Source organism: Megascapheus bottae, chromosome 13 (genome assembly GCF_031878675.1).
Source record: "Megascapheus bottae isolate mThoBot1 chromosome 13, mThoBot2.hap1, whole genome shotgun sequence".
NCBI classification, from domain to species: domain Eukaryota; kingdom Metazoa; phylum Chordata; class Mammalia; order Rodentia; family Geomyidae; genus Megascapheus; species Megascapheus bottae.
In genome coordinates, this window is record NC_143521.1 from 50,088,879 (window position 1) to 50,110,812 (window position 21,934).

Genomic DNA, 21,934 nt, shown 5'->3' on the forward strand with positions numbered 1-21,934 from the left:
TGGTTATTTGAAGTTTGATAGGGAAGGGGGGAAAACCAAGACGGGTGGGGGGGTGGGGGGAAGGGTAATGGGTACCAAGACATGTGAAAGGGTATCAATGTATGTGAATTAATGCACCTTCTATCTGGCAAATATCATGTAACCCTTTTACTAATTACAATAAAAAATTAAAAAAAAGAAAAGTTGATTTAAGAAAGTTTCTTTATGAGAATCTAGAATAGCAGACCACAAAATTTGAGGTTTGTCTGACAAGTAGAATTCAACATATTTCTGTATGATCTAGAATAATGTAGTGTTTGGTCCCTAGAGTAGACCATGGGATGGAGGGAGAAGGCCGAGGCTCCACATCAGCATTAATGAACTTCCAGGTATTTCTAGCCTGGTGCAATCATCATCAAATATGTAAAGCTCAGCTTTTGTATCTGGTTTGAACTCAGGGTTTTATACTTATTAGGCTAGCACTCTACCACTTGAACCACAACTCTAGCTTTATTTTCCCAAAACTCTCGTGGTCTTCCCAGGAGCACACCTTAAAGTGCCAACTTCTTACCTATGTCTCTTGAGTAGCTAGAATTACAGGAGCCAACCATGTTGACGCTAATGGACAGATATTTTCTCATGGGTTTCTAGGTGACTCATGCCTATATTTCCAGCCTTAAAATAAAAAGAACAGAGGAAAGTGATTTGGTAGCAGTACTTCTTCTCATTTTTGCTTCAGCAGCCTTCCTCATAAGCATTTCTATGTGAGATTCTGAAAAAAAATCTCATTCTTTTTTGATGCTAGCATAAGTATTCATATTTTCTGTTTTCAGAAGCATTTTGTTTGGAATTTGAGGGCAACTGCATTAAGCATAATTAACTCACTGCTACTTGAAAATGGAAATCTTTTTGTGTGTCATTTTGGAAGCCCACTCAGAGATGCTTGAAGAAAACTACGGTTCTTTTGTTTTGGCCCTGCTAACCTTGGGGCCTGGACAACACTGTTCCTTAGCTTTTGTACTCTACCACTTTAGACACAATTCTACCTCTAAGATTTTCTTATTCTTCTTCTCCTCCTCCTCCTCCTCCTCCTCCTCCTCCTCCTCCTCCTCCTTCTTCTTCGTCTATAATTGGAGGCAAGAGTCTTACAAATTTTCCCGCCTGGATTGACTTTGAAGAACTATGATCCTCAGATCTCAGCCTCTTGATTAATTTGGATTATAGCTATATGCCACTTGTGTCCTGACCATGCAGGGAATGTTAAAAGCCAGAAAGTTTGTTTACACACATTAAGCAAAGGCAGACACAATGACTTCCTTTCACTCCTCAGTTTAGAGCACAAGTGGTTTACTACATGGATCTTTAGTTTTCACCTGTATTCCCTCTAATTTCCTCAGCTGCAACTCTTATTTCTCTTACAGAACTTGGCCTAAAGATCACTTCATCACAGAGCCTTTCAAACCTCTTGAGGCATATTTGACTGAGTTCCTTTCTTGTGATTTCCAAGATACCACAATTTCCTTAAAGTGTCTTTACCAAAATTATAATTTTATATTGGTTTTTCTCACTATGGATCCTCTATTATTCAATTTAACCCAGACTCAAGTGCATTGAGCATGAGCTCCAATATGATAGTGTCTGTTTCATCTGAAACTATACCAATGATTTGGCAAAATTTCTTGCATTTTATAGACAGACACTAAACGTCTGTTGTTAAATGACTTGAGAGTACATGGAGAGGATGTGAACTGAAAATAGCTTCTGTATTTTATAAAGCTTCTTAAGCTTTATATAAAGCTTTACATAAAACTTCGTATACTTTTTACAGCTTATGTATTTTTACAAACATTACTTTTAAAATAATGGTCACTACATGAGGCAGATGACATCATAAAGTTTGAGATCCTTAGATCCTGAATCGATTTCAAGTCTTTTAATCTTTTCTCCAGACGCAATTGCTGCTGAGAAAGCACATCATCCACAGGGAAAGAAATATCAGAGCAGTTCTAAAATGAGGGTTAGTCTATCTTTGTTTAGAAATAACTTCAGGAAGTCTGTGATGAAAACAAACTTCAGTGAAGGTGGTTATTATTCAATAAACATGTCAGACTCCCGTTGCAATTTCTATTGGTGCCTGATGCATGAATTCCTTAAACACATTAAGGACTTTTCAAAATGTCACTTTTCCATATTACAAATGGGCCTTATTTTCCACTAGTCGCTTTGATTCCATATGGAAGCTTCTAAAAATTTGAATACTATCAAAAAAGCAATAGAATAGTTCTCTGTTTGAAGAAATTCTGCTGTGAAAGCCTTATAAGGAAGAAGCCAGGTATAACATGAATAAATTTTCTTAATTAGTCTCATTTTAGTAGTGATTATTTGACTACTGTCATTTTCTCAATACAGAGCTCAACCACAGAAGGCATTCTCATCACAAGGCTACTGATTCATGATGAAACTCACTAAATGTTTTAATCACAGGGAAACATAATTATATTTCATGCCTAAATGACAGTGAAGAAGGAAGAATATCAGGAAACTACTAAGAATTCATGTTTTTTCATCTCTTGAAAAGCAACAGAAAAGTAGGATCTCCAATCTCTTAAGTGAACATGATCAATATAGAAAAAATACTGTTTGTTAGAAAATAAGCTTCCATGGATTAATATTTTTGCAATAGTAGAAGTGGTTAAATAAATGGTTACTGAGCTATTTGTTGCCTGTATTTTAGGATATGGACTATTTGGTCTGAAATGCCCCCAATGGAGTTCTACTGTGTTGTCAAGCATTTGATACCAGTGTAAAATAGAGAGCACAGTAATTTCATCCATTTATAAAGATGAATGTGATATTTCACATAAAACTCTTAGCGTGGTATCTAATAAGCCATCAAAAACATTTGCCATTAAAATACTGTTCATCTATAACAAATCTAAAACATGTTATCTTTGCAGCTGTTTCTTTGATTAATGAATGATTCAAAACTCTTCAAGAAAAGAAGCAACCAAGTGGAATACATAAATGTTTCATGATGGTTATAGAATATTTATATAATCTAAGTGAGGACATTTTAGACAAGAATGAATAAATGATTGGATGCCCACATCTGTGAGAGAGACAGAGTTGTGTGAATGTTGTTGTGGGGGGGGCACAGATGCATGATTTTTTTCTTATGAAGAGATATGAATAAATCTTATCATCGTGGCTAAGTATTTACATTTTATCCAGCCAAAGTTGCTTAATCCATCTGAATATCTATCAGGTCTGGATGGCCTGGTTCAAACTAAAGGAGAGAATAATAATAAATGAAGAACACTTAGTCTTATTTCAATTTCATTTAAAAATGTTTTTGTGTGTGTTTATTGAGGGAAGAAAATTAATCCAATATGAACTTCAGCTTAGTAAAGAACATATTATTTTATCCAGATCTTTTAGGTGGCTATTCAAAAGTCTCCGGATGTGACACTATATTTATCACAATCCAATTTCTGGCAACAAGCAATACAGGTTATCTATCCTTTCTTTTCTGTGTCACTGAGGAATGCATTTTTATGGGCTGGGCCTGTAAACATTACACAATTTCTAAGAAAATCACCAAGCTGTTAATGAAGTAAATATCTGTTTAATTTACAAACATCAGTATTGTAACTGATATTAGTCTGCAGGAAGGGAAAGCACACTGAATTATACATATACAACTAATTTTTTTGTAAAAAAAATAAAGGATGTTTGGGGAAAAAGAGAATCTTTTCTTTTTCAAAGGGTATCCTAGGATTTTAATGAAGGAAGAGCACAGTCCACTACAAGTAATTGTTTCTACATGGTAATTTAGCAGCAAACATGTTAACATGGGAACATTATGGTAACAAAAGAGCTTTATTGTTTGGAAAAATTACAGTTTTTGACATAATCATCTTTCTTTTCCCCAACCTCCCCTAGAAAGGGGCCAAAAAAAGTCAAGGAAATATTAATTTGTAAAGGGTCTATTTTCTAGGGTTGATTGCTACAGATCATTTCTTTTCTGTGGGGATATACAGTGCCAATGGACACTTCTTCTTTCCACACATATCACCATCTCACAATCAGATCTCACACGCAAGTGAGTATTCTCTTGTTTTACACTTTGCATACACCTCCAGCAGGAGTTCTGAATAAGGCTCTGTTGGTGGGTGATGCCAGAGGTCAGATGTCAAGGCCAACAAACGGATCATATTTTTGTTCCAAGATGACGCTATAACACCCTATGTTAGCACTATTGCCAAACAAACAAAAAATGTCCTGATTTTTAAGTTTTAAAAATGTACAAAAATATCAGGATAATTATAAATTAATATATATTAAAGCATTGAGAAACAGCAAAAGGATGACCTAAAATGTTAAGTACAGTGTACTTTGATACAATAAATATTCCTCATTGAAACTGAATACTGAATAGGGCTGTTTAGAATTCATAGAAACAACAAAAAATTCATATTATTACTAATTTATTTATTAATAATCTATTGGTTCTTTATTATCTCCTTTATCATTTATATTACAAAAATTAATACTGGAAAATGGTAGAGTAACACTTTTGTGTGCTGCTTTCTGCTGACATGCTCACATGGGAAAAAAGAAGGTTAAATGTATCCTCTCTCATTTCATCTCATGAATGGAACCCAGAGCTTTGGGATGTTTTCTATGTTGCATGAACTATATCCCATCCCTTTGCTCTATGGATGCATTCTGAAGTTCCATTCTCCTGCCTGGCACTCTCATTCACACATATGTGCTTGGTGTGTCCTTGTGAACTGTATGGATGGATGTAAATAAGGGGACACGGATTTTATGCTCTGGGCAATTTCAGTGTACCACAGCTGTCAGTCTCTTGTGTGTGCTTTTGCTAGTCTTCGCATGGTCCCAAGATGGACACACTGCATGTTTCCCATCATGGTTGTTTACACTTCCAAGTATAGCTTTCTTTGTACTTCTCCAGCTTTGGGGAAGCTTGAGTTCAAGCGTAATTTATTATTATTATTATTATTAATTTTTCCAAATGCAGAAAAAAGTCTTTAATCTCATAATAAAAATAAGTCTGTTCTGTATTTTACAATATAATTCAAATATTTCCACTAGGAAGCATGAATTAGTCCAGCATGGTCAGGAAGTATACAGCCTTTGCCAGAGACTGAGGGGCTGCTGGGGACACTGCTTAGGACAGGCACCTCATACACCCACATTTCACCACCTTCTCAACTTCATCCACAAAGGATGAGCCATCCGTGCATTCAAACGCGTATTTCCGTCTCTTGCTCCTAAGAGGTCCACAGCATTGGCCACCGGCACACCCGCCTTTACATTCCAAGCGAGAGACCTTCTTCGTTGTTTGACAGGCAGCGTACCCCTGTTGCTTTTGGTAATAATCTCTGATCCTCTCCCCTCGACAAGAGATTTCTAGAAAACAAGAAAAGTCCAAGCATTTTTAAGGGTCTACATCTTCACCCAGAGGGTCTCGTCTCTGATTTTCTTTTATGACTGTTGTTTTAAGCGTTATGTTCATATTATACTTTATGGGCTGGCAAGTTCCTTGACAAATACTTCTTTTGGGTCTTTATTTTCAGCAAAGTGTATGTCATATATGTACTCTATAAATACAATCAGATTGCACTGACAAGAAAATTGGATTCCTAAATCTTTTTCCTTTATTACAAAAAAAGGGGAGGTGGAGTAGAAAAAAATACACATCTTCTGGTTTTACACTAGTAACAGCTGGTTTTGTTTACCATGGAAAGCAGTTTCAGAAAGAATGTCATTCAATTTATTAGATCTGGAGTTTAATATTGTCCAATCTGTTACTTAATACAAGTAACATTCCACTAACTTCATAAATTACCCTCCGCATGAAGTAGTTTAAAAACAGAGACATCTACTAAAGCTTCCACGGGCATGTTTATTTTGTATCTTTCCTCAGTTGCACAAAATAAAGAGCATACCAGCTGAAAGGCAGGTAAGTTCTGATCATGAACACAATGGAAAAAAAGGGGCAAGATGGGTAGAAAAATCAACTTGCTTGTATGTCTCTCACCTGCATGATTTGATGTGACCAATCAGATTCTAAGATCAAAGGTGATTTTATTTTATTTTTACTAAAATTAAAGAGATTTATTAGCCTCAACTTTTCTGCACAAGAAGATGAATGGCTGGTATATGTCAATGAGAAGCTCAGGTAAATATGGGGAGCCCTGGCTTCCTGTGAGGACTGTGATTGGCTGCAGGAACCCTGACTGGTATTTGAAGGAAACCCCTGGCTGTGAGTGTGCAGATGTGACCTTCTGCAGTAATCCTTTCAGGAGATGGGAGGAGTCTCTTCATCTCTGAGATGAATGGGGTCTGTCCTAGGTCTTTTGCTGACTATGTCACTACTTCCTGATTTCTTGTTATCTAGCTCTAGGAATGTGCCACTTCTTTTGTATTCTTCCAGTTTCCTTAAATCAGCCCCAGGCCAATCTGAAGCTAAAAGTGGAGGGTAGGGGAAGAGATTTTCAGGGTGATCTTTTCTGTTCATCAACCCATTCCTCCATCTGTGGTGGTACTGGATTATAATATATCCAATATCAAAATGACTAAATATGAGATATCACTTCATGGTTACTTCCTCATCCTTCTCCCCATAATCTGCTGGTCAGAACTGGCATAAAGCTAGTAGATGAGCAAGGTAAATGTAAAATGGAGATATTTCATTGCAAATCCAGCTGTGTGAGGAGACATCTAGAGGCTGTGTGACATCTCATAAGGAAGGTGTAGGATATTTCACATCTGGTAACTTCCTAACAAATTTAAAATTAAACCAACCAATTGGTATATTCTCACCTCATCCCACCTTTTCCTGTTCCCCTTCTATATCTTTTTGTGTCAAGAGTTAATATCCCTCCTGCTTTTCCTGGAGAAGAAAGTACCTTGCTGGAATGGCCTACCTCGGTCACAACTGTCCCCAGTGTATCCACTGCTGCATTCACAATAGGGCTGTCCAAGTCCTGAGAGTCTGCACTTGCCATGTTTGCACTTGATGGTCTGGCAGGGGTTAAAGAGATCCTCCTCCTCATCACAGAGGATGCCCCCATGGCCTTCCAGGCACTTACAGCTGTAGGAGAATGCATTGATGGGCAAGCAAGTACCATGCACGCATCTGCAGGGGAAGAGGGAAGGAACACATAGTGAGAATGGATGGAGATCCCAGCCCAGGAATGCAAGCTGATTGACTGACAAGAGAAAGGACACCTGTGGGCTCACTTCTCCACCTCCATCTTTCCTTCTGCCTGATTTTCTCCATTTCTTCCATTCCCTTTGGGGGATAATCACATGTGCACCACTACCTAACAACCCAAACTTACTTGTTTCCAAGACAGGGGTCATTGGTCCGCTGGTCACAGAGTGGCCCCATCCATCCTTCTTCACATTCACAGGTGAAGCCCGCTTGGCTGCCAGACTGGCATGTGCCATGAGCACATACTTTTTTATGACATGGCTCACAGCCAGGCAGAATGCCTGTTTGCATGGGAACCTTCTGGAAATCCTGGAGTTCACTGTTGATGTAAAGATTCCGGATGCAGCCATGGAAGCTGGTACCATTCTGCCTGGGGGACTGACGAAGAGATGCCACATTGTTCTTTCCAGGCATGCCTGCAAATGGACCCATGGGAGAGGTCATGAGAAAGGTCAGACTCTAGGGCTTTCTGACATTGGCAGTGCCCAATCTTTGGACCTCACCTCAGTTCCACTAAGCCGGAATATTTAGGTAAAGGTAATGGATTTAAAGAGAGATGTATATTTTTTGTTGTTGTTTGTGTTTCTGAAAGATCCTTTGGTTATTTCTAATGCATAATTAAAGTAGCTAGTTCACTGATGGTCAATCTTTCATCTTTAACATTTGTTTCCGACCAAGCACTGTCTAGACATATACATATGTAACATTTAGAAGCAAAGTCGCTGGATTAAGAGAGACTGGAGATTTCTTTACGCTAGATTCCTTTATACCAGAAGTTACATAGTTCTCGAGGGCCTAGAGCCCCACAGAGAAACTTTCAATCCTCTCACTCCCAGGTTCAAGTTAGGCTAATGAGACAAACCTCTTTGATCTTGGAAGGTTGGATGTACAAAGTTTCAGGGAGTGAGAGGGTGGAGGCTCACAGTGATCTTCATCTTGGCCCTGCCAAATTCTAATTAAGCAATTTTCACTGTGGGCAGTAGTGCAGCTCAATAAAAGATGCCAGAGCCTGAAAGAACTCACCCCTGCAGCTTCTCATCACAGCACCTCATTGACAACATGACTTTTTGCCTGCCACTGAGAGCAAAGACTTCATATTTCTCCACATAAATCAGGAACACAAAAGAAATTCCTTCACAAGCAGTATGCGCAATCTTGGTAAATATACAGTCCACTAATGTCAGTCATCAAGGGACTCTCATTTCAGCAAAGCAGGAATCTTTCCATGGCCAGAGCCAGACCCTGAAATAGTTCTTGAATGATTATCTAACATGATGCAACTTTCCAGGTCACTGTGGGGGAAGGGGAGGAGGGGGCAGGCAGGGGTCTTCAGGGCCCTTGACTCTCCCACAGTGCTCAGGAATCAGCTAAGCCTGGACCAAAAGCTAATGAACTCAAGACCCACGACAGAAAGACAAAGATTCTCTCTCTTCCCAGGAACTTGTTTATAAATCTAGGGACATAAGGATTTCAGAGTCATCCCATTGAATTGGCTCTTAAGGCATAACCTACACCAAAATCAGTTAGCTAGGTTAGAGGTCAAGTCTTTGGTTCTGGATTTTAGTACATCTGGACTAGTCATTGCCCAGAGCTCAGTGTTCTTAATGATATATAAATAGCTGAACACAGCAGTCATTCTGTAGATTTTTTGACCCTGAATTTTATTCAGTTTCTCAAAATGGAGGGCAGGTGCAGAATTCAGAATGATAAAATACAGCAGGTGACTCTGATGCAAGGTGATCTGACAGTCAAGGACAAATCTTGGCTTTAAGCTCCATTTGTATAGGCTTTTAGTGAGTATCTCTCTGGCCTTGGAAACAAGGTAGTGACAGAATGGTCAATGATATGCAACAGGCTATTTCTAGGGAAGGTCTTTGCTCTGGGGTCTTTTTCAATCATATTGACCTACCTTATTTTTCAGAGGATGCAAATGTAATTCTTTCAGAGCTAATTTGAACTTCTATCATTTGTGATAGAAGTAGGGTACCCTTATGTACATGTCAGAATCAGAAACAGCCTGTTTGTTCCTCAGCAGAACAAACAATTAGTGAAGGCAGTTTTTTCATTCCCAAAGTCCCCAGCTCTTTCTTTGATTACAGTAATTTGCACATGAGCATGGCTAGATGGCTAGATGTATTTGATTTTAATAGGATATAATTCAAGAACTATTCTACTCATGTATTTATTTGGTGCTTAGGGTTGAATCCAAGGCCCCTGCAATATTAGGCACACTGTTTTACCTCCAAGTTACACTCATGTCATGACATATTTGGAGTCAACTTTTTTGTATGCTTGCTTAGGAATCGAGGTTTTGGTTGATAAACAGGTAGAAATATCTTTTTATGTTGTTATGTACAGATCTTGGACTTCCTCTTTCTTCTCAGCTAGGTGAAAAGTGCTTTGGTTGAACTATCATACACAAAACCATGAACATGTATTCTATTACAGGAAAGCTATATTAGGGATGATTAAGAAAAAAAAAATGCAAGGTTGGTTAAGTTAGGTGACTATTTTCCCAGGGACACTTCTGTAAGTAACCAGATGCTGTAATGCATCAGCTTTGGGCCATTCTCCTTCTGACTCAGTTTCTCTTTATTCTCACTTGTATTCTTCAAAGCTCTGTTTTTATGTGCTTCCTTGTATTAAAAAGCCACTGGCATCACCCTTGAGACCACAATCTGCATGAGCAGGAAGCCAGCCCAGGCTCCATGTGTTTTCTGACAGCTAGGAGGGATGAAGATTGCTTCTTCTAGGCCTAGATGGACAGGGGTACTGTCTTTATTCTGGCGAGGCTACTCCATCCCTGGAAGAATTAGCACAGAAATAAACAACTAAAAGCCACATGAGTTAGATCGCTTCACTTTCAGGTTTTCTTTTTTGTTGTTGTTAAAAACCGAAAGGTGAAATGTGGCATTGGAGTCAGGCAGACCTGTATCTAAAATGAAGTCTACCATGTAATAATAACTTTGTAATTTTGGCAAGATATAGAAAATTCTTGAGGCTGTCCCTTACAGACTTTTTTTTTGCGGGGGGGGGGGGGGCAGGGGACTGGGCACTGTCCCTGAGCTCTTCAACTCAAGGCTAGCACTCTATGCATGAGCCACAGAACCACTTTGGGTTTTCTGGGGGTTAATTGGAGATAAGAGTCTCACAGTCCATCTTTTGTGCCCTGACTGGTTTTGAACTGTGAGCCTCAGATCTCAGCAACCTGAGGAGCTAGGATTACAGATGAGAGCCATGGTGCCTGGCCATCACCAACTTTTAAAAACTGAAAATACTATTTTCTCCAGAATACCTTGGAGATGAAGACCAAAGGAAGCAACCCATTTGGCACATAGAACATCTTCTTTTCTTTGAAGTAACAGTTACAACTATGACTTGTTTTCTTGTTCATGAAGTAACTTGGTTAGCAACAAGGGACGATGGCTTTGTTGTTGTTAAATGGGATTCATAGCTGTGATTAGCCTACTTGCTAAGGAGGCTAAAAGATTAAAAAGATTAAAAGATGTATCTGTGGTTTCCATTGGGAGTAAGAGGGAGATGTATTATCATTAGCATCCACTGATTATAGGAAATAAGAGGTTTCTGGGCTGGAGGCCTGGCTCAATAGTAGAAATCCTTTCTACCAAGTGCAAACCCTCAGTTCAACTCACTGAATTGAACCATACCAAGTAAGTGTCACAGTGGTTTTTCCATGCGCTTATACAGTTTATTTGATCATAATCACACATTCTATGACTCCTTCTCCCTCTTAAATGTTCCTTTCCTTTCATTCCTCTAGTTCTGGGATTTCAACTCAAGCTCTGGTTTTCTAGGCAGGTGTTTTAACTGCTGAGCCATTTCAGCTCATTTTTGTTTTAGAAACTTTTGTGAAAGGTTCTAGAGTTTCTTCTCATGTTTGCCTCAGACCAGAATCCCCTGCACCAGTGCTTCTCAAGTAACTGGAACTATAACAGACATATACTACTATGAAATATAAACTGAGTATAGTATGCTTATTTGTGAAGATTTGATCTACTAGCTTTTTGTCTGCGATAGTTCTGAACCATGATTCTTACAATAACTACTTTGCAAGTAACTCAGATTGAAGGAATGAGCCACAGCAACTCGTGCTGTTTTCTTTCCAACAGGCTTCATTGTGACCTTTTCCTGTTCTTTGAGCATATCAACGTTGTAACACTTTATTCTACCATGAAATTTCTTGGATCTAGGAGTTACATCATAAATATTAACAGAATTGAACCAAAGATTTTGAACTCTTTTAACTGTTTTGCTCCAAAGATAGTATATTGGTTAAGATACTGCAAGTTTTCTACAACCAAAGCTATTAAAAGTAGAAGACTTCTGGATTTAGAGAATAATTCCAAACACTGATTTTAAAGGAAGCTTCATGTGGTTAATTATAGCATCTAAGATTAGTGTTTTATAAAGGAAGTGAATGAAAAGTGTTTGTGAAATGAATGAAAATACTTAGTAAGGAATTAAAAGAAACTGACTTCTTCAGAAACTCTAGTTTCTAACTCATCCTATTTCTAAACTTTCTTAATTTTATCAGCTCAGTTAAACACCAATCTATCCAGTGCATCTTAATTCAGCACCACCAGCTGTATGTGTTTTTGGTGTGAACTGTACAGCTCTATGTTTGAGTTTATACTATTTGCTTCTCTGGAAAGGGTGTGAGTATAGTATGTAGTATTTCTTTTTGGCTCCTTTGAATTTCATCCTATCTCTCTTCTTCATTTCCTAATCTTCCTTCATATTGCTTAAAATAAAGTCCAGGGTTTTTCATCTGTCTTTTTTAGTCCTACTTTTCTAACCTTCTGTCATGTTTATTTCCTGTAAAGTCTTAGCCAAGCAGAACAACTTCCTGTTCAGCTGATAGAATCTGGCATTTGATCTTTCCTCTTATTCATAGTGTTTTACTGACAATTACCCCCATCATCTACGTGAATTTGTAGAATTCATTCATTCATTCATTCACAGAACTTCCAGCTGCCAGTATTTGTCTGAGCTGATAGAATCTGCTTCCTTAGGGAAGCTGGTTGGGTCACTCATTCTGCAGTGTTCATCAAACTTGTGTCAGCATTTTCTTCTTTGCTTGGTTTGACACTAACCAATTTTCTTTTTCTATGAGATAAGATGACTAACTGTACAATCGGAAACAATATGATGCATAACTCACCTGTCAGGTGAGAGATCAAAAAGGAAAATATTAATTTCCTACTCTAGGTCAATGACACATTGATACCAGAGCAAGGACTACAAAACAGCCTTGTAGTGGTTATCTCCAGTAAGTGAATGCGGGGCTTGGCATCAATAACTTCAGAATTAGTCTATGATGAGACTCATCACCCGAGTGACACTGCAGCTAGGAGACAGCTTACCTCCAACATAGAGTGGAGAGTCGAAATTCAGAGTGGACTGTTTGGACAAGTTGGTGATGACTTTGGGGCTTCCCCCATCCACAGAGAGGGAGAGACTGTGATCCAGGGCCAGCAGCTCCACAATATGGAAGTTTCCATCATTGATTGTCTCCACACTACAAAAGGAAAAACATTGACTTAGCTGGTCCTTCCACTTGCATTTTCCTAAAGAATAGCCATTAAGATAATAGTTTAATAAGCACCACTGCTTGACTACTGCTAAGGAAGTTCTTTTTCTTTTTTAGATGAAAAGGATATTTTCAAGGAGATAGGAAGTTTCAAGCTCTCAGAAACTGCAGACAAAGGTTTTCCTACTAAAATAATTGAACGTGACTGGGTTTATTTATGTTCTAGCCACATTTCTCTAAAATGCAGAAATTATAAAGAGAAAATCAGGCATTTATTTTACTAATTTATTCTTGGTGGCCCTGGAATTTGAACCAAGAGCTTCCTTGTACTTGCTGGGAAGGCACCCCACCATTTAAATACCCTTTTAGCTTTATTTGTTTTATGGTAGAGCCTTTTGATATACCTGTTTCATCCTCAGATTATGATTGTCCTCATTTCTACCTCTGGAGTAGCTGGGCTCATTTGCTTTTAAATGCCCTAAATGTTCCTTTTACTGAGTAAGATATTAACTATCACATCAAATAGAATTAGAAAGATGTGACACCTTCACCCATGCCAAATACATTCTAGAGTCTCTAGAGGATTTCTGGCTTGTGCTCTATGACACTGCATCACAAACAGACACAACAATGCAAGAACCAGCCCACTAGGATCATTGTATTTTGTGAAATCTAGTAATTGATATCTATTTTCCTTCCTGGGTATTTTTTTTTTCAAGAGAGGTCTCATTGTGAAGTGGTATTCCCGGCTACGAAGAACAAGTTAAACAGCATGCTTAGCAGAGTCATCAGGGCAGTGATTCCCCGATGTCTTTCCTATAAGTATTGAGGACTGTTGCTAAAAATTCATATAGCTGCCTTTTAGGTACCTTGAGTACCTAAATGCATAAGATAGATACAACAAAAAGACTGAAAAATGGAGATAAGTAGACAATGAAGACTGAGAAATAGGATTAAGTTTGATGCAGTCTGTTAGCAGGTACTATGGTTTGAATTGTGGATTCAAACCTCATTGTGGTATTACTGCAGGCAAAAAGTTTATGGACTTATAAAACAGGACCAAAGAAAAACATGGTACAATTGCACAGCACAGCTTCAACAATATGCTCACATTTCACTGTACAGATAAAAGTCTAACAGAGGTTGTGAACAGTTATCAATAAACATATTGGGACATTATACCAGCTAGGATGTTACTGACAAAATAGAATTGCATAACACTGCTGGTTTTAAATATCACTCTTGTTTCGGAAGATATACTGAGTTGTAATATCAATGCAGAGGATTTTCAAGTCAGATAAATCTGTATTTGAATCTTCAGCCTGTATTTATGAAATACCTGACCTTTGGTAAGTTATTGGAACAATTATACCCTTCCATTTTCTCTTTTGGTAAATGCTACTTTTCTACGATTAATTTGAGATCTACATGAAATAATTTTATAAGGATGCACAGCAGAGCCAAGTTAGATATTCCTTTCATCAACATGAGCACCATGCCATCAGTGTATAAATAAGTAATCCAATACAATTTTAGGATCTTCTGCAAGATGAAATTTAACTTGGCTCATTAAGAATATTCAATGCAAAGTAATTTTAAAGACTGGCAGAAATATTACTTTTTTGTTACTAAAGTTACTAGTAGTTCTAAAGCATTAAAATAGATATTCATAACAATGGAAATCAATTACTTTTTGCCTTGGGGGTCAGATGCAACTCTCAAAGTGGTTTTATATAGATAGTCTATAAAAGTTGACCTTAATTGGACTATAAATATTAATATAGAGAGACCTGCCTTTTTCCTTTAAGTTACAAAGAAAATATCGGTATGCATGGAGAAAGGAGCTCTTGATCACATATTGATCTTAGACAATCAATCCAGGCTTGTCAGTGTTAATGTGGTGTTGGCTACAGTGCAGTCCAATGACTGAAGAACTTCAAAGTTTTATGCATCCTAATGCAGTGCTCAGCTGGATTACAGAGCATAAGTTATTTTCTCAGCATCTTACTTGACCTACTTCTCCTTTATTCCCCTTCTTTGTTCTATTTGTCATGAGATGCTCACTTCGTGTAAGCTATTCTAAAGCACTGGCCATGCATTACTATTGCTGTATTTATTAAAAGACACCGAAGAACCTCTATCCTAAATAGTAGATGTTCAATATATACATGTTAAATATAATGGATATATATTAAATATAATGGATATTAAATAAATATAAGGGAGGTAAATCAGAAACACTCTTACCTGTGTATGGAGGGGGGTTTTGGAGCTTTAACTCAAAACCAGAGCATTGTTGTTGAGCTGGTTTTGCTCAAGGCTAGTTCAAGACTGCTTGGATCACAGCTCTAACTCCAGCATTTATTTATTTATTTATTTATTTTTGTAATTTACTGGAAATAAGGAGTCTTACAGACTTTCTTTCCAGCTGGCTTCTAACAATAATCCTCATATCTCAGCTTCCTGAGTAGTTAGGATTACATGCATAAACCACTAATACCTTGCTTATGAAATAATCTTTTTATCAATATTAATGAGATTATATCTATAATCAGCAGGCTTCAAGTCTATTTCTCAAAGTTCTTTGAAAACACACATGCTATTAAAAGTTTTGCAATGTTAGTGGCAGTTACTTGAAAAAAATCTTAGATAAGTCATGTTCATCTCATTAAAAGTATGCCCCTGGCTTGAATTGTAGCTAAGAAAAACAAGAATAATTTATCCCATATTCCTGGATCAGAAGTCTTCTAGTAACTGTACATATATCACTTTCTAAATTTGTTATTGTATAGTTGATATATAAGGGCTTATATTTATAAGAATCCAGTTTAATCAGTACAATTCTTTTAGAACCATAGCTCTCTCCCAGTCTTTCCCTCCCATCCCCACATATAAGATATCCAGTTCATTTTCCACACAGTGTCTAATGAGTAGTTTGCTTGTATTTGGGAGGGGAAGGGAGGAAACCTAAAAAGTGGAACTTGGATGAACAAACACAACAGTGATACTCACCAGACACTCTATGTATCACCCTTACTTAAGCCCCACAAAGAGGTATTTGTGTTATTCAAGGTAATACAGCTAGTTAGTCGATGAACAGACTTGAAGCCACACTTCCTGGCTTGAATCCAAGTGTTCTTAATTATTATCTATCATTTTTTAAGAAATACAAAATATTCCAATGTCATTCAGATGGCATGGACTCTTTTTACCACTACATCTTCATGATAACCAAACGACTCTTATTGACTTGTTTTTTTTTTAAGTAATAATTTTATAGGAGTTTGAAGCCTATAGAAGTGCATATAAAGTTTGTAGGTTTGAAAATTTTCTTTGGATTCTGTTTTCCTAATTATGAATGAAGTTCACAGTAAGATTTTTAAAGGTCTACTTAGATTCTTTCAGAACCTGGTAAGAGTTACCACTGAGCTTTGTTTCATTTCTATATTTTTGGAATTAAGCTAGAACTAAACTGGACTTTAAAAAATTGTGACAGTTCCAGAGTTTTACCTCAGTGTCTAGGCACTGTCCCTGAGGTTTTTGTTGCTTAACACTTGTCCTCTGCCACTTGAGCCCTAGCCTCATTTTCAGATTTGGGGGAGTTTATTGCAGATCAAAGTCTCTCAGACTCTTTTGCCCAGGACGGCTTAGGAATGTGATTCTCAGATCCCACCCTCCTAAGTTACTAGCATAATATGCCTGAGACACCAGCACCTGGCTGATATCCACTTTTTCTTTTTCTTTTTTGGCCAAGCCAGGGACTTGAACTCAGGGCTCGGGCACTATTCTTGAGCTTTCTCAAGGTTATTGCTCTACCAGTTGAGCCACAGCACCACTTCTGGGTTTTTCTATGTATTCAATACCTAGGATTCCAACTCATGGCTCTGTGCATGCTAGGCAAGTAGTCTACCACTCTACCACTCTTGGCTGATCTTTACTTTTTAAAAGCAAATATTGTCAAGTCAATACCATGAGATTGTTCTTTTTTTTAAAAGATGATAGTGTGAGCATAAATCCAAAAGTGAAAATGTCAGTATGGAGAATAATCTAAATTATTTTTTTTTACATTGTCTTTTTCATCAGGAGAGACTGAGGGACACCTAAAAGACCTTGGACTGTGTATCCCTTGAACAAGAGACTGACAACTTGTGTCACTGTAAGTCAAAGTTGTCATAGATTTTGCAGTCCATCACATTCAGCTCCTGTGTCCTCACTTACAGTGCTTTCTTGTTCTTTGGGGGTCTGATAAGTATTGATAAATTCTCTTTCACCACGCCTAGGGGAACTATATATATGATGACTCACAAAAAATAGTCAGTGAACCACTTAACTGGAAGTCTTTCTACTAAGAACATAAATTTCATTTTATTGCCATTCATATGTAATTTAGGTTTATTGCCCTCATCTATTACCTTAGATTTTTCTTTACTGAGTTTCTGGATTTTGCATGGATATATGATAAACATGCCAGGTCTACTTATGTGGGACACATTAATAGTGACATATTTCTATCTACTATGAATATTAAAGTATTTCGGTAGCTTAATAAAGATAAGATTTCCTCTTTGCTTATGTGACTTCTACCCTTTGACTTGAAAGAATTTAAATGATTGATCTATATAGGAATCCAAGATCAAGAAAATACAACTGGTCCACTCATTTCATTACCTGTGGGCTGAATGCACCTTATTTGAGAAGTGATAGTAAGGAATCTCATAAGCTGGCACTGGGAGCTCATGCCTGCAATACTAGCTACTTAAGAGGCTGAGATCTGTGGATCACGGTCCAAAGCCAGCCTCAGTATGAAAGTCTTCGAGACTCTTATCTCCAATTAATCACCAGAAAACCAGAAGTAGCACTGTGGCTCAAGTGGTAGACACAAACTTTGAGCTGAACAATTCAAAAGCACCCAGGCCCAGAGTTCAAACCCCATGGCCACACACACACACACACACACACACACACACACACACACACACACACACACAAAATCTCATTTCTAAGATAATCCTAGAAGAGGTTCACATAGCTCAATAGCTATGCGCATATGTACTTATACCCCATATAAAATGATGCTAATCGAAATAAACTCCAAGATTTGAGAACCAATGTTTTTTCTCTTTCTATTTATTTATTTATTTACTTATTTGTGTGTGTGTGTGGGTGTGTGTGTGTGAGATGGGGGTTGAACTCTCGGCCTGGGCACTTTCCCTGAGTTCTTCAATTCAAGGCTAACATTCTATCCCTTGAGCCCCAGCCCCACTTTCCATTTTCTAATGATTAATTGGAGATAAAAGCCTCATGGACTTTAGTGCCCAAGCTGGCTTTGAACCACAATCCTCAGATCTCAGCCTCCTGAGTAGCTTGGATGACAGGCGTGAGTCACCATGCCCAGCTTCTTTTATTTTTTTAAAGAACTTTTTTAAAGCTATTTCTTTTCCCTCCGTGTTTCCCCTTTGTTTTATCCCTTGTTGTCACTGTTTTTGATTTGGTACCTGTATCATTCATATATACATAGATGTAGATATCTATATCTCTATAGATATCTATATCTGATTTGGGGAAGGGTAGGGGAATCACAAAATGTTAAGACAAAGGACAAAAAGTGAACCAATGCAACAGCAATACTCAGAAGACATGTTGGAAATGTACTTTACAAGTTGGGAGGGAAGGCAGTCTGGGGGGAAGGAAGGTAGGAGAAAATGAGGGAGGGTTTAACACTTTTCCTCAAGAAATGTAGTTATTTATTACTTATATAACTAACATCTCTTTACATCATGTTTATAGTAAAATTAAATGAGAAAATAGTAAAGAATCTCTGCCTATATCTTAATTAAAAAGATACGGTAAGTTAAGTGAGGGAATAGATAGTTATCTATACAGTTATACAGAAGACATGAATGCCCAGATGTAAGATATAATATGAGGAACTGTGCAGGCTGTTATTCCTCCTGTGAAAGGAGAATATTCTGCATCTTGTATTTCCACAAACATATTTACTGGTGTTATCCAGTGGCCTAAGTTTTAAATAGTATGTTCCCAAAGAAGCTACCTAGTCATGGGAAGAATAATTTGAGTGTGAATGTACAAACACTTATCTTTTCATACAATTTCTTAAATATTTAATCATCTTTAAGTATTTATACAAAAGAGTCGCCATTTAACAAAGCATGTTATGAATACAATGGGTCTTGATCAATGTCATAGTTTTTTATAATTTTTTAAATGAAAAAATTTACTTTGAAAAGCAAAACTCTTAGCACAGACATAATCATATTAAGATTGATTTGAAATGAAGAGTATTGCTAAACTAAAACCTTGAGCTTATGGAAATAGTAATGTTTACATGCTTTACTTCTTTAATTTTTAATCCAATTTGATTTTACTAAAATGGAATTCATTTCCCTCAGGGTTAAAAGCTGAGCAGGCAATTAATAAAATTGAAAAAAAAATTTCATGTGCAATGCCACAATAGTCCATTAAAGAATTCAGACTTTGGAAAGTCATGTTTTACCAAAGTAATTTTATGTATCATAAAACACTGGCAATGAAACTCAACTTAAATGGTACCAGTTTTCTGAACACAGCACATAAAATATCCCATTTATAATATCAGTGTGATGTTACTTTTAATAATTTTATCTTCAGTGCAAATAAATCAGGGTGTGAAATTCAACAATTGAGCAAACAAAATATTTATTAAATAAGCAATGGGAAAACAGAGATTCTATCAGTTTTATGATAAATTTTACCACTATGACTGTGAAAAATAGTACTTTTCGTTACAGAATTTTAGTAAGTATTTGTGACATCTTCTGCCATTTGGCTAGATGCCAGAAAATTAGGAAGTGCCCAGTTCAGTCTCAGGACAAATTACAAATTGACAAATGAAGGGAAACAAAGAATAAAGAAAATCCACTGTGATGCTAGGTTTACCTTCTTCTGACACTATGGTGCCACACATATTTTTATTTTCCTTTTGAATATTGTATCTTGAAAATCTCTCAATATTGCATATAAACTGTCCTTCCTTACTTATTTCCCCCCTTATTTTCTTCATATGCAATTAACATAAAGTAATACATGTTATAAATATATACCCATCTCAATTTAAGGTAACTTTTAACTGACTTCTCTTAATAAAATGTAGTAGCTTTTCCTAAGTGCTTATATCACAACTCATACATCTTGGATGACTCCATTGGCTAATCTTATAGAAGAAACATAAAGTTTCTGATAGTTTTGAATGAAGATTACACAATATGATATTCTTTTATCAATGTCCCAGCTTTATGAAACAGCTAGGAAAAAAATCTATATTGCTTGGCCAAGGAAAAACAAGAACATAACTTCAAAAAAAGCTCATTAGGGCCGGGAGTTTGGCTGAGTGGTAGCATGCTTGTCTAGCATGCACCAAGTCCCAGATTCAATTCCTTGCTACCACATACATAGAAAAAGCTGGCAGTGGTGCTGTGGCTCAAGTGATAGAGCTCTAGCCTTGAGAAAGCCCAAGGACAGTGCCCCAGCTGAGTTCAAACTCTAGGACTGGCAAAAATAAATGTAAAAATCTCTATTTAAAATTTCTCACTGTATATAACCACTTGGTTTTCTAAAACATAATTAAAACTCTTTTTGGCATATTTTTATAGATATTAGTTTTTAATAATCCAGTTTAAAAACTGTCACCATGACCCCCATGAAATTCATATGGTTTCATTATCATGAAACATTAGAATAGAAAAATGAATTATAAGTTCATGAAAGCTTTAGGTGGGGTGAAAGACATTGAGACTGTATAATTGAAGGCTTTATTGTATCTAATTTGCTGGACCCTATTCTTCACCAAATGGAGGTAAAATATTCATTGTTTATTACTTGAAAACTGTGAGTTATATGCCTGCTACCATGCTTCAAATAGTCTCAGTGGCGTTGTTTGCTCGCAACCAAAAACATCTAATGAACCCCACTCTTGTTGGCATCTACTTTCCCAGAAGGATTCCACAAGATGTGAAGGCTTTTGAAGCACATTTCTATAAGCAAGCGTAATGCCAATAAAATCAAAGTCACAGCCTCATTTTACAAGTCCTAACCAAAGCCCAATTGCTTAGGACGAAGTATGTTTGGCCGATAGTGTGTTTTGTTCACAAACATGGTTCTAAAAACATGAGCCAAGCATCTTTAAAAACGAAACAATTTTACATGACTTCAGGAGAACAGATTTCTGCCTTTTCAGGAAACAACCCAGAGTATGACCAAATCCACATTTTCATATGACAAAAATTCAAAGACAAGCAATCAGATATAGTCCCTTGACAGAGGGCTGATCTGAGTTCTTTCCAGACTCCTGCTGTACCGCCAACAGGAGAGCTCTCTGCCACAGAGGGCTTCTTTTGGAATAGGTAGGTAGGGGTACATTCTCTTCCTATGTTTGTCTTTTTGAATTTACTTATGTGTTTGTCATCCCTTCTCTAAAGGAGGATTTCTGCAATCCTTCCTCATAGGATGTCATTTTCTCATAAATTACCTAGTCTCAGATATTCCTTTACTTTAGAAGCACAAAAGAGCCAGGTCAAATGACATCTCCGCCTTCACTACCCCTCTCTCATGGCAATTACAAAACAACAGAGGAGAAGCAGTACTTCATCAGACAATTGTTTTTCACCTTTACCAGTAACCGAGAGATCTTCACCTGTAAATGGCAGAAGCCGGGTGGGAGCCGGTGTCATAGCTGGCGCGCACGCGCCCTCGGTAGAGCTCCACGGCGATGTGGTCTTTGTCACCCTTATACAAGAGAATGCCACTGTCCTCATCTGTGGCAATCTAGAAGAAAGAAGCCTCGACATAATAGATGCTCACTCAACCAAAGGCGTCCCAGCAAATGAAGCGAGGAGGTCCTACAATGACTTCATTTTTCATAGTGGCTACTGGATGCTTGAAAGTAGCTTGCCTACAAATTACTCTGTTATGGAGACACTTATAAAGAAATTAAAGCAATGTGACAACTACTTTAGCTCTGTACTCAGGATTTCCTTGGTTGGGGATGCTCCCTTATATTCACAACCTTCCTCTTATGGGTTTCCGTTTTGTCATATATTAGACTACATTGACAAGGTGGATTCATATCCCGTATAAGGTTTATTCTGTTTTAAATCATGGTT

At 37.4% G+C, this 21,934-nt stretch overlaps 1 protein-coding gene across 2 annotated transcripts in view; it reads right to left on the bottom strand.

The window, feature by feature from the left end:
- Positions 1–3,588: 3,588 nt before the first annotated feature.
- Positions 3,589–21,934, bottom strand: part of Slit2 (slit guidance ligand 2) — a 313,542-nt gene continuing 295,196 nt past the window's right edge. For both annotated transcript variants that reach the window (XM_090343777.1, XM_090343776.1), the window contains 5 exons: positions 21,466–21,596; positions 12,610–12,764; positions 7,353–7,641; positions 6,936–7,147; positions 3,589–5,415 (listed from right to left, as the gene is read on the bottom strand). In XM_090343777.1, the coding sequence (XP_090199903.1) occupies positions 5,174–5,415; positions 6,936–7,147; positions 7,353–7,641; positions 12,610–12,764; positions 21,466–21,596 (1,029 nt within the window). In that variant the 3' untranslated portion in view covers positions 3,589–5,173. The remainder of the gene's footprint in view (positions 5,416–6,935; positions 7,148–7,352; positions 7,642–12,609; positions 12,765–21,465; positions 21,597–21,934) is intronic.